At 39.2% G+C, this 14,227-nt stretch overlaps 1 protein-coding gene across 1 annotated transcript; it reads left to right on the top strand.

The window, feature by feature from the left end:
* The first annotated feature begins 10,670 nt into the window (after positions 1-10,670).
* Positions 10,671-14,142, top strand: nr2c2ap (nuclear receptor 2C2-associated protein). Its single transcript, XM_058401194.1, has 5 exons — positions 10,671-10,759; positions 10,857-10,947; positions 13,087-13,192; positions 13,594-13,661; positions 14,002-14,142. The coding sequence occupies exons 1-5, from the start codon at positions 10,722-10,724 to the stop codon at positions 14,122-14,124; spliced, it is 426 nt and encodes a 141-aa protein (XP_058257177.1). The 5' UTR covers positions 10,671-10,721; the 3' UTR covers positions 14,125-14,142.
* Positions 14,143-14,227: the final 85 nt, after the last annotated feature.

The following is a 14,227-nucleotide window of genomic DNA, read 5'->3' on the forward strand; positions in this document are numbered from 1 at the left end:
TTTATAGGAGTTGGTTATTTAGGGCCTGGTAAATAAAAACATAATAAAATCATAGTATTAAAGGAGAGTGTACTTTCTTATTCCCATTACTGTATATAAGCTTAAAATGAGAGGTCGCTAGCCACACCAAGGTCTTTAACTGCTACAAGTAAAGCAACTGAAAGACAGCCAAAAGAGTTACTGTATAATAATTGTGTGCTTTGGCTGAATTCTACCTCACGTTCTACCTTTGTATCTACATTGAAACGTTCACAAATGACCCTTCCACCTAATCAGTTCATTAATTAAATAATGCATAATGCCCAGTGATGCATACATGAGTGGGATTCATGCACATATGGTGAGAATGTCCTCTCCACACAAGAGCAAGTCTGAATAATCTGAGCGTGGTGGTATTGTATTAGGTCTCTCATCCACATCCTGGCTGACTCAACACCTTGTGGGTTTTTGAAAGGATAGATGTTTGTTGGTTACCTCCAGCGTGGTGGCACTATAATAAGCTTTGTCAGGGCACAGAAAAACAATCACTTGACACAAAAGAAGGAATGATTCGCTCTCTTTGGAAAGTCCATTTTCTTTGCCTGGACTTTGTAATCAAGACCAAATATCCAATCCTGTTTCAGGAGGAAAGAAATTGTATAAAAGCCATCTCTGCCAGTGTAGTACCACTTGAGGGCTTTCTGGTACCCACACTTGAACACAATCCAGAGTCACTTCACAATCTGAAGGCCAAGGCAGTAAATTTTCTTTGCCCGCTACTCATTTAGATTGCTTTATTAACCTGACTGTTTTTGTTTGGAGCACAATTTTCACTCGGCAATCAGACAACACTAAACACTAATTAAAACTGTATCCATGCAAAACATCAAGAATCCTCTCACAGCACAGACAGAGAAAATAAATAGCTTGATCATGATTCGTTGAGCTAAGAGATTTTAGATGAATAATGAAGCAAATGTAAAAACTAAAGGAGAAATGACATTAGGATGAATAATCATTAACCAAAAAAATAGTTAGTATGCAGGAAAGTGGAAATCTCAGAAAGGTGACCTGAAGCTGGAAGATGTCTGCCTTGTTTTCACCAACATTATTCTGATTACATAAATTTTCCTTGATATGTTAACTACCAAAAGCATGCAGAGATAAGTCCAAACTATTATTTCAGCATTAATGATAATTGCTGGCTGAAAGCAGTTAAAGTCTGGGAAAACCAGCCTATAATATGTTGTATGTGATCTGGAAGGAACTGCAGTCAAAATAAATCAAGATAAACTGCAACAGTACTGGGGAAAAGCAAACACTTAGTCTAATTACAATTTTTACAGCAACCCTCTCTTGACTATAAACAATAAAGCGTCTGTGCAACAGAACACAAAACTTACGAAAATAAGCTTATCTTTTACTATGTATTTATTCATCAATTTTTCCTGGCAGATTTTTTTTAAACACCTGCTGTTACCAAAGAAGACAATTAAGTGTGTCTAAGACTTTGATCCATGCTTTCGCAAGCTCGGTGTGCAGTTTTGTTTCTGACTAATCAAAAAGAATCTCAGAGATGAGAGATCACATGGTCTCAGGGGATTTATTTAGCTCTTTAATGGCAGAGAGGTGGACACAGCCTTTGCACCTCAGCAGCTTGTGTTTGGCCTAAATTGTGCTTCTCTGAAGGAATAGACAGTCTGCCATATCAAAAGCCAGAGAGTTGGGCTCATCCATTAATTAGAGCCTTGTGCTTGAAGCAGATCTCCTTTCTGTGCCTGACCCATTACCCAGAAAGCCATAGTTATCCCTGTCACAAAAAAGCTCAAAAGCATGGCATTTACAGCCCTGACCCCAGTTTAATTTGCACACAGTGCACCAAAGAAGCTGAGAGACTGAATTTTTTGAAGAGCAGAGCTGATTCAAAGTTCTCCAGAGCAATATGTGGTGATGCAGCTATATCCACCCAACATGTGCATATGATCTCCAACCATTCAAGTTGCAAGCAAAAGGGATTTACATATACACATATGGTGCACCATATAATGATCAAATTCCCCTGCCATGAACATTTATTTCACAAAAGAGTTTTCAGTGAAGCCACCTGTTGTTTTGTTCATGCAAGTGTAAAAGTTCTCTTTTTTCAAATCATGCCGGAGGTGCTATCTAGCAGAGTCGATAAATGTTAGAACTGAAATTAGCAATGACCTAAGTTAAATGATTGTGATTGCATTCCATTTACTACAAGCAAGAGAAGGCTTTCAGATGTCTGACATCTGTTCACCAAAGCTGTACTCTACTGCAGGTAGACCTTTAGCAGGAAAATGTAGGCATAGCTGACTCACTGCAGCACACTGAAAGATTATGTGGTTTAATTTGTGTGTGTGTGTGTGTCTTTTCCCTCTGCCTATCCACAAATAAAGGCAACATTAACAACTCAGCTATTTACCCAAACTCAATATCAGCAAATAATGCACTGCTACATTAACTGTATTCCCACTTAAAAGCAGTAGATAAAGAATTCGCCTCCTACTTTTTAATCTCAAGCCCATACTTTAGATAATCAAAACCTAAATTACAGTACCTATGCAGAATTTCCAGATGAAACCCTGCTCAAACACAGCCATTTTTTACACAAGCACCATCTTAAAGAATCTTTGCCAAAGATGAATGCATTTAGCTTACATCGTTCAGATTATCATACTTTATGCTATTCCAGGAAAAATGGGTATTAAGCTGCACCAGAACTTGACACTGGGTTGGCCACTTCAAGGGTACATATTTTGAACCTTTAGAATCTTGATTAGCCACTGTCTATACATGTATTTAGATAAATGTGTAAATTTGGAAAATTGGAAATTCCAACCTTCAATGTGGAAAAAGGCAAAGAAATTCCCTCAAGTGTAGTATTTTATGCCAGTCTACATGGCCAGGCACACTGTCAGTAGTGAATAAAATATCACTTTAAATAACTTAACAGTAGTATTTACTTTAGAGCAATCATTATAGGCACATTAGAGACCATGCTGTTTTAAGAAATTCATTAGATTTATCATAAATATAATATTATATTCATCATCAATTTATCATAAAATGCAACATTAATGATAAACAATTTACACATTTAAAGTATGACAGTAATCTTTAAAGAACAATTACAAAAACTAAATGAGTTTTAATCATAAACTCACTTTTCCAGGTGAAAGGTATACAGTATGGCGTAAAAAACAACAAAAAAACATCCCCAGCATCGGGCAGTGATTCAGTTTCATACTTTTCCCCGAAGAATGTAAAAAAACGCCTTTAGACTTTGAATAAAATGCTCATAGCCTGATCTTTCATAGCTTCTCCCACTGTTCAGGCATTTAAGAACGCCTTTGGAGTTCAGAATGGAATTATCTTATATTACTGAAGACATTTCATCACTCAGCCAGGAGGATTCATTAGTTGTACTTATATGATATACTGTAAATCCAGTGGCCCTGAGTTCCTGCTAAAAGCATTCAAAATTACCTCAATAACAGAAAATCTTATTGAGGGGGCTCTCATTAGTAAAACAATACAAATAAAACCTCTCTTATTGTGCAAATGCAGTGAAGATGCTTTAAAATTGTACTCTTATGCTGAAGAGAACAAAAAAGAGACTGTTCTCCAGAGATATAAAGGCACCCTGAGGCGTAGACAGAGGGACTTCTAAAATTAATTACAAAGACAGAGAAAGAGAACAGCATGGCTTCTCTCACATTCAGAAGAGGGAGAGAGAGAGAGAGAGATTATGGGGTGGGACTTACTGATCATTCTCTTACCTTCATATGCCAGTTCTCCAGGCGGTGACATTTCCACGCCAATGATCCATCCAGTTTATTCCAAATGTCAGCAGCAGTTTAAATGGCTGGGTTAACACAGGGACATGGTCTCAAAAGTACACGTTATTAAAGCTCACTCTGACTAATCTTCCAAATTGCACAAGAGATTTACACAAGAAGAGCACGTTTACACAAAAGTAGGAGAGCATGCAATGATGTGCACAAAAAAAAACAATAAATATAGAAATTACAGGCCATTTTGTTTGGAGGGAGAGGGGTGTACACTAGCTACCAAAACAGACTGTAAGCCTTTTCTTTAAAAGGTCCATTGACATTTTAATCATTTATCCTGATTGTGAGAGCTCAGAGACACAGGAGAATAGAGAGATCTCTATAGTGCATCAGTACAATATTAGAGAATGTTAAACTTTGCATAGTTTGAGACCACACAGTCAAATATACTCTGAATGGCATAGAATTGCTTCATGCTCCATACAAGAGGAGGTCCTATGGGACTCCATTTATGTAAGGGAGAGTCAGGAAGCTAGGCTTGTATGGTAATTAAATGGTTTATTGGGTGGAATCAGCAGCTTTATTGAGAGTGATATCACTTACACTGGACAATTTTGAGAAACTAACTGAACACACTGAAGCAATGACGTCATCACTATAACACCCCCCACCCCCACCGACAACCCAAAAACCACCAACCAACCACACACATACACACACAAACACACATACATTGGGCTCTGAAAGCCCAATTACAGCGGTGTTTATACCCTAGAGCTTTAACACCATGGTCTAACCACTAATAAAGCATAACAAAATGCCCACAGTGAGGAACACATCTAGAACACCTCACAGTGCCCCCACTGTTACAGCCAGAGTAAATGAGCACTAATGAGATTCAATCCTCCTAATTAGGGCTACTATTTTGTCATAATAGCTGTAAATGCAATTAACAGGGTTAAACCGAGACAGGTATCTAAACCTGAAAATGTTCTAAACCGTCTTTCATTTTATTTAGTAGCCAACCTTGGACAAGCAACCTTCCTTTTTGCTAATACTCACGGAATTTAGACGGCTACAGTACTGGACATATGGCCATGAAAACTAAAATATAAATATATTTATATATTTTTCAAAAAGATTTGATTTTTTTCCCCCATTCAGTATTCTGTGTTTTCCGTTACGTTTATAGCGACCAATTTTCAGTGCCAAATCAAGTTGGAATCAGTTAGGAGCATTAAACGAAGAGCATATTACTATGGTCAGAATGTTTAATTTTTTAGCTGTAAAATGAAAAGGTTCCAGGCTGTGTTGGTTGTAGCAGAGATCAATGTTTTACATAGGTATACTGTAACTGACATTTAGATGTTATATAAAACATTACAGAGCCGTTGGAATAATTAAGGAAACATAATGCGGTTTATAGGAAAATAATCACCAACATGGTTGTGTGTTATGACGGCAGATGCATGTATGCAGGTATGGACGCAAGTGCAGGTATAGAGACCTTTATAGAGAGCAGCAAACAAGTCTAATACCTATTGCAGAAACGATGTCAAAATGCTAACAAGGCTCAGACGTTCAAAAACAACATGAACTAAGGCAGGCAAAAGCAAAATAAGTGAACTAGAAACCAGATCAATAGACCAGAGAGACAATCACAAACCAAATGTCTTGGTATCGACTTGTTTGAAAACACTGATGTTACACTTCTCAACAAGTGGAGTGACTGAGAGTCCTTATATAGTGTAGTTGTGTGACTGGGTCCAGGCTTGTAATCAGTAATCAGGTGAGTTTGAATGTGTGTGTTGGGAATTGGAGTCCTTGGTGGCCATGTTTGTAGCTATGTTGTTCACTGGGAACTGTAGATTGACACTTGTTATGGCACTGACATGACCGTATGATAGAGGTCAATATAATGTGGAGTTACTGTCAAAAGTTTTTTTCTGTAAACACTGATAACAGCAGCTCTAAACAGTCATTTGTTCACTTTCTTTTGAGGTTTTTAAGACCGAGAATTGCAGCATATTACAAAGCAATCACTAAATAAAAAGTCCTCTGTCCTTAAACTTTCCGGTGGTTCAAACCTTCATTTTTCTAAGCCCCAGGAAAGAAAATACAATGAAGAATGGATAGATGGCCATGAAAACAAAAGACAACAATACTTCCAATAGGATTTTATCCAATTCAGTTCAGTAATGTTTTCATTACGCAAGGTGAATTAGTTCTTAATCAGACTACCTGGCTTATTAATGCAGTTACAAGCAATTATTGAAATAATTTGTTTATAAAAATGCTCAGTTAAAATCTATGCTAAATCTATTCATTTACACATAACGTGTATGCAATTATACAGTTGCATAATTTTTAAAACTATGTGCCAATGCAATACAAAACAGAATGTATACAAATGTCCTCTCATAAGCCAAGGGTTAAGTTTGTTTATGTATATCTTCCGGCTTAGAAAGACTATTTACTTCACTTAACAGATTTTAGCCCAAGCAAATCCTTCAGCAAGTTGCCTCTTTGACAGTTTGTAAGTCACACTGGTGCACTTCTAAGTGGGACCAGTCACACTTCATAAACCCTGCTGATGCATGTACTTTTAACTTTGTAGAACCAATAGCCTGAGGGGTCCATACTCCACAGCACATCATGATGACAAAGATCCTGTGAAATGGAGACCCATCAACACGATTGAGGTGCTCTGGTCAGCCGTTTACTGAACTGCAGTCTCAACCCCTCAGGCACATGTTTAAGATACTCCTGGATCAAAAACTGATGGCTTTCCAGCATTTAGCAGCATGCAGAGGCCTTATACTTATACATATAAACTCATTCCAGAAAATATTTTTGTAATTAAACCCTATACAAGGTTAATGTCTAATTCCAAACACATAATTAGTACCTCTAGCAGAAAGTCTGCAGGCACACATGCTACCACTGGAGGCAATTACAACACTATAGGTATGCTTCATCTTCCTGTCAATCTTACTTCCTCCATCCATCGCTCTTGGTGGTAATTTAGTGCACAGGCTGGCACGTCCACTATTCCTTTCATTATAGTAAACAGCCTAATGGATGCCCACTCTGCAACCATAAGCTCAGAGAAAAAAAGAGTCCTAAAATCTGTTTCTTGCTCTTGTCAATGAATAAATTACAACTGATTGTGCTCTGTAATGGAGGCAGCCAAGCATATTGTGCAAACGCTTTGCTTCTTAATGCCTTAATTAGAAAGTGCATTGAAAATCAAGCAGAACTTTTCAGTGCCAAAGGCATGCATGTGTCATGCCAGGTTAGCTTTTGTTGAACAAATCACAACACTTCTACTCAAACAGCAAGGAACGCTTTACACAATGTCAGATCTGCAGCTGAATAAAATATCTTAGCAAGAGAAACACGAGTTATGTATAAATTTTGCAAACAAAGAATGTAATACAAGAAGCCATATGGTCCGAGTTTATTATACTGCTTTGCTTCACACAAGCCGGCATAATTTTCCAGCTGGTCAGTAGTGATGGAAGCTGCTCTGTCAGCATGGTTAAAGGTTGTGCTAGCCAGACATTTCAATCTTCTTGCAAACCAAAACTGGCTAAACACTTGCAGTTCCAAAACACATGTTGTCACGAGCAAGCCATTTGATCCAATTCTTTTTGTGCTTTCTTTCCAAATGTTCCCCTCTTAAAATGTTGGTGGAAAAAGCTAAATATTGGCAAAAGTTTTGGGACAGCCCGCCAAATCATTGAATTTGGGTGTTGTTTATCAGGGGTTGGGCTCGGCCCCTTAGTTCCAGGGAAAGGAACTCTTAATGCTTCAGCATACCAAGACATTTTGAACAATTTCATGTTCCAACTTTGTGGAAACAGTTTGGGGATGACTCCTTCCTGTTCCAACATGACTGCACACCAGTGCACAAAGCAAGGTTCAAGGTTCATTGTTCTCACAAATTTAGGAGCATGAAATTGTCCAAAATGTCTTGGTATGCTGAAGCAATAAGAGTTCCTTTTACTGGAACTAAGGGGCCAAGCCCAACCCCTGAAAAACAACACCTGAAATCAGTGATTTGGAAGGGTGTCCCAAAACTTTTGCCAGTATAGTGTATTTTGTATGTCTTTATCATTTTTGGAGTAAGATAATTTGATTCACTGGCTATTCCAAAGTGACAGTGAAAATCTCTGAAATTTTCAAAACCACTAAACTAATGCATGATGTCACATGTGTCACTTTGTGCAGCCTTAGACTCTAGGACTTGTAGGGCTTTGTGTCTTCTTTGTGGTAACTAAATGTAACTAAACTAGACGTCCATGTTTGAGTGAAATACAGAACTCATTAAGCATTGTTAAACCCTCAACAGTGCTCAAACCAGTAGAGGCTCAACCACATGCCTATTGCTGTACTGCACAATTTCACTTCTTTAACACACCAATTCTGAACTCTTGAAAAGTTTGGTAATGAGCTGATGAAGTTGAGTACACTGAGTGTATTAAAGAAGGGAAGCACACTATAATGTGCAGTGTAGCATTACATCAGTAGTAGTTAGGAAGTAATGCTTTCGCCAGTCCTGGTGGGCTGCAATATTGCAATTCCATTTTCTTGCTCAATCAAACCCAAATCAACCATTGCCAAATTAGTCGAATAAAGTGTGTTAGTGTAAGGATGTCTCCTACAGTGGGGACAGCTATAGTAGGTTTAAATTACAGTGCTAGAGTAAAAAAAAAACAAACATAGCTTGGTTTTTTCAGTGAGGCTCTGCCAACTATAGCTGATATACCTCAAGATTTGTTTGTCTACTCAACACAGTTGTAAAGTGTGGTTATTTGAGTTACTGTAACCTTCCTGTCAGTTCTAACCAGTCCGGCCATTCTCCTCTGACCTCTCTCATCAACAAGCCGTTTCCAGCCACAGAATTGCCTTTCACTGGATTTTTGTCTCAGTCGATCTTCATCAGTTCCTAACCACATGTCTGCTGTCTGCGGGAGATTTCTGATTGGTGGAAGGTTTCTCAACACAGCAGTGACACAGAAATGTTTAAAACTTTAACAATAATATACCACTAACTGTGCTGAGAATGGTCCAGTGATTTGGTACAAACCAAATATGAGGCAGAATGTCAATTTTTTACTCTAATAAGTGTTCCTGATTATAACTCTATTAACATATTCTTTTATGCTCACTTGACCAGTAACTATTATATATAATCTTACATGATGGCTGAAAAGCATTCTTTTGCATAACATCAAATCTGTTTGGGAACAGGAGTTGGGCTTAGCCCTATTAAATGTCACTCTCTGACAGGTGCACTCCTCCACCATGTCCGCTTGTCACTCTCCACTCCGAATTAATGTAGCGATCTAAAAATACACCCAGAAATGAGCCCTAACTGTGACAAATGCAAGGCCATGAAGCCAAAGTGACGCATACATTACCTCCTGACTATGTCTCAGATTAGACCAGTTTAGTGAAGACACATTTTATACCCAGTCACAGTTTGTGGGCTGCGCAATAACACCTACCACACTAGTAGCTTTATTTGGCATTGGTGAGAACTGGGTTTTGTTTTAAAGCAAGCCTTACCTACCTTACCTTTAAAGATCAGATAAAATGTTTTAGAAGAAACATGGAATTGGAAAGGAGATACCCTATTTTAAAGGATATCTTTTACAACATAAATGGCTTTAAAAGGGCGACATAGTGGCACAGTTAGGAAGCAGTGCCACATCACAGCTCCACGGTCCTTGATATGGTATGGAGCTCATGGTATTGTCTGTGGAATGTTGCATGTTCTCCCTGTGTCTGTATGGGCTTCCTCCAGGTTCCCTGATTTACTTTCACCACCCAAAAAACATCTTCAGTGGATAGATTGGTTATACTAAATTGCCTGTAGGTCTTACAGCAGGTGTACATGGTGCCCTGTGATAGATATATGCTCTAGGTTCACAATGACTCTGACCAGGATAAAGCAGTTACTAAACATCCATCCATCGTCTATACCCGCTTAATCCTAATGAGGGTCACGGGGGTCTGCTGGAGCCTATCCCAGTGCACATAAGGCAAAAGGCAGGGGTACACCCTGGACAGGTCGCCAGTCCATCACAGGGCCACATATAGACAGACAACCACACACACTCACTCCTATGGGCAATTTAGAATTACCAATCAACCTGATGTATATGTTTTTGGACTGTGGGAGGAAACCAGAGTACCTGGAGTAAACCCACACAGGTACAGGGAGAACATGCAAACTCTACACAGAAAGGCCCCTACCTGTTTGAACCTGGGACTCGATCCCAGGACCTTCTTGCTGTGAGGCGATAGTGCTAACCACTAAGCCACTGTGCTGAAACAAACGAATTAATATTATTATGTATTGGAGGCATAAAGCTTTTCCACAGACAGAACATATTTTATTCATATGGGGCACAGTGGTCGGTGGTAGCTTAAGTGGCTCTGGGTCTTTGACAGGAAGATTAGGGTTCAAGCCCCAGCACCGCCGAGCTGCCACTGTTGGGCCCTTGAGCATGGCCCACAACCATATCATGGCTGACCCTGCGCTGTGACCCCAACCGTCCAATGATAGGATCTCTGAAGAAAGAATTTGACTGTGCAGTAATGTATATGTGACAAATACAGACAATCTGATCTGACTTTATTTATTCTATTCAGTTTATAAAGTTTGAATTGGACCCTTTTAATTAAAGACACTAAAGTATAAAAGCCTAATAATAACTTTGATCATCATGATTTGGGAATTTCAATGTTTTAGTAATCAATATTCTTTACAGATGTAGCATGTTTAAGATTCTGGCCAAGTTTCGTCAACAAATGTGAGATGCTGCCATCTAGTGGTTAGTTGTAATAGTTACTAAAATGTCGTAAAGAAAATGCCATCCTGCTTTTCGGCAGTTGGCAATACATGATTTCAACATGGCTGTATCACTGATATGTAGTAACACACAGAGCAGGTAAAGACGTGGTTCATTCATTGTTAAAGTTTCAGTAAAATAATGTGTGTTTTGAGCACATCTCTGTGTCTGAAATAGGGTATTGTGTGTTTGACAGGGTGAGCTCCGTTTTAAACAGAGATGTCAAGCAGTTTGGAAAAAAGTTCATGTTTGATTCCAGTGAAGAGACCTGCTGGAACTCTGACCAGGTATGTAGTAGTGTGTGTGTGTGTGTGTGTGTGTGTGTGTGTGTGTTATTTGCACTGAATGATCTGTATGTTGTTTTAGGTATGTACATTCATTTGCCCCCCCCCCCCTTAATACAGTGTTTAGAGTCACGTGAGAGTCAGTCATAGTAAGACTAAGTACATGTGTGTGAATGAAAGGGAGGGAAGTGGAACAGTAAGATTACAGGGTGAAGAGGTGAAGAAGTTACAGGAATTTAAGTACTTGGGATCAACAGTCCAGAGTAATGGAGAGTGTGGGAAAGAGGTAAAGAAGCGAGTGCAGGCAGGTTGGAATGGGTGGAGAAAGGTGTCGGGAGTTCTGTGTGATAGAAGAATATCAGCGAGAATCAAGGGGAAGGTGTACAGGACAGTGGTGAGACCGGCCATGCTGTATGGTTTAGAGACAGTGTCACTGAGTCAGAGACAGGAGGCAGAGATGGAGGTAGCAGAGCTGACGATGTTGAGGTTCTCTCTGGGAGTGACAAGGTTGGACAGGATTAGGAACGAGTACATCAGAGGGACAGCTCATGTTGGATGTTTGGGGGACAAAGTTAGAGAGGCCAGATTAAGATGGTTTGGACATGTTCAGAGGAGGGAGAGTGAGTATATTGATAGGAGAATGTTAAAAATGGAGCTGCCAGGCAGGAGGCAAAGAGGAAGGCCAAGGAAGAGGTATATGGATCTAATAAATGAGGATATGAAGCTAGTGGGGGCAAGTGTTGAGGATGCAGAAGATAGGGATAGGTGGAGAGAGATGATTCGCTGTGGCGACCCCTGAAGGGAAAAGCCGAAAGAAGAAGAAGACTGAGTCACATGAGAGTTTGGTACTGTAATAGGAAAGCATCACCCTGAACCTCCAAAACATTTGTGATGTTTAACAATTCTGAAGATTTGGAAGCTGATCTGTTTTAGCACAATATATACAGATAAGGAACAAACTAAAGTACTAACACGCTGCAATTGCACATTATTAAGGTAGAGATTCCTATTGCACTATTGTCAGCACATAAACAAACAACATTGTGGGTCATGTAAAGAAACTGTGAACCAAAGCAAGAACAGACCAGTCCATCTACAGAATTTCTAAAGAAATTTAAATCAAAACGTTCATTACCAAATAAATCTAGGATGCCTCTGAAGATTGTCATAGAGCTTAATGTGCGTTCAGTCATTTAGGTCGGCTTTTTCCTTTAATTAATTTCCTGTCTTTCAGTGAATTGATGCTGCTTAGTTTGAGCTTTCACTAAAGTCTTGAGCTGCACATTCCAGAGCAACATGTTAAATATGTAGTAAATACTCAGTTACAATAAGTGCCATGCAATTGTCATAACATACACTATATTGCCAAAAGTTTTGGGACACCCCCTCAGAGCATTGAATTTGAGTGAGTTTGTTGTGGAGGAACTTGACTGGCCTGCACAGAGTCCTGACCTCAACCTGTTAGAACACCTTTGGGATGAAATAGAGTGGAGACTGCGAGCCATTCCAAACCTGGGACGTCTGCCTTTACATGCATGTGAATGTAATATGGAGTTGGTCTGCCCTTTGCAGTTATAACAGCTTCAACTCTTCTGGGAAGGCTTTCCACAAAGCTTAGGAATGTGTTTATGGGAATCTTTGACCATTCCTTTAGAAGCGCATTTGTGAGGTCAGGCACTGACGAGAAGGCCTGGCTCATAGTCTCCGCTCTAATTGATCCCAAAGATGTTCTGTCGGGTTGAGTTCCTTCACACCAAACTCGCTCATTCATGTCTTTATGGACCTTGCTTTGTGCACTGGTGTGCAGTCATGTTGGAACAGGAAGGGGTCATCCCCAAACTGTTCCCACAAAGTTGGGAGCATGAAATTGCCCAAAATGTCTTAAGCTGAAGCATTAAAAGTTCCTTTCACTGGAACTAAGGGGCCAATCTTAACACCTGAATTCAGTGATTTAGAGGGGTGTCCCAAAACTTTTGGCAATATAGTGCATACAGTAGTTTTTCAAAGTAGCTTAGGACTCTTTCTATATAATCTAAGATTGAGTTATATACATAGTCATTAACAACACAAGAAATATAGATGCTAATCTTTAGAATACATGTCAGTGAAGTATTTTTGTCATTTTCTCTTCTTTTTCCACAGGGAGAGTGTCAGTGGGTGCTCCTGGAGTTTCCCGTGCCTGTCAGGATGTCTGAGCTCAAACTGCAGTTCCAGGGAGGATTCTCAGGCAAATCTTGCAAGTTAGAAGGTCTCTGTCAGAATACGCTACATTTATTACAAAACATTTATAGTCTAAAGCAATCCAGGACTCAGTGTTTAAACACACACTTTCGACATGAGCCATTAAGTCTCACAAGTTGCAGTACTGCATGTGAAATACATATTTTTGTAAATGGTCCTTTCTTGGTAGTTTTCCCAGTAGGACCAATAGTTTGTGCAACAGAATACTAAGTAAAAAATAAAGCTTATCCAGGCAGCATGCTCTTAAGTGTTATACCACAGCACTTTGCAAATATTCTCTCTCTCTATGTTAAAAGACAAAAATTGCTGACACAGTCCTCCAAGTCATATTATACTGGACTCTATACAAATACTTGGGCTTTCCTGGTAAATTTTAATGTTTTTTTTCCCTCACTGTCTCTGTCCCAGGCTGTAATAAAAACGGGAATCTGGAACACATTATGGACTTCTATCCAGAAGACAACAACGCCTTGCAAATATCCTTTAATAAAAGGTTCCAGAGATTTATTCATGTACTTAGGTGAGAAGTGTATCCATGTATATTTGAATGTAATTTTCATCTTGTTCCTCTGGGAATCATGGTGCTGTGAATTCCTGTATCCTAATTTTATAGAAAGTAATTAGGGTGGAAGTGACTTTTATTACTTGATACCTGTATATGGCTTAAAAGAAGCTGAACTGTTCCTTTAATCACATTCTTACTTCTTATATTTAAATTATATAAAGTTACCCAGTCGCTGATATTGGTTCATTGCCAGAAAGTGAACATCTTTCACTCGTCCCATGCTGATATTATGGCCTTAATCCCTCACCCACAGCTTTCCCATTCAAAATGCCCCACTGGTGCAGAAGCTTAAAATAGTATTTGAAAACAGTACAGACTTTTTTGGAAGAATAATAGTTTACTCTCTGGACATCCTGGGAGAACGAGCTTCTTGATGTTTGGAAAAGAGATCCAATGAGAAAACCAGAACGCAAACAGGCAACACGTCGCTGTGACAGACAGATTACCTGACTCTCTTACACTCTTTGTGCAAAGATG

Source organism: Hemibagrus wyckioides, linkage group LG10 (genome assembly GCF_019097595.1).
Source record: "Hemibagrus wyckioides isolate EC202008001 linkage group LG10, SWU_Hwy_1.0, whole genome shotgun sequence".
NCBI lineage: Eukaryota > Metazoa > Chordata > Actinopteri > Siluriformes > Bagridae > Hemibagrus > Hemibagrus wyckioides.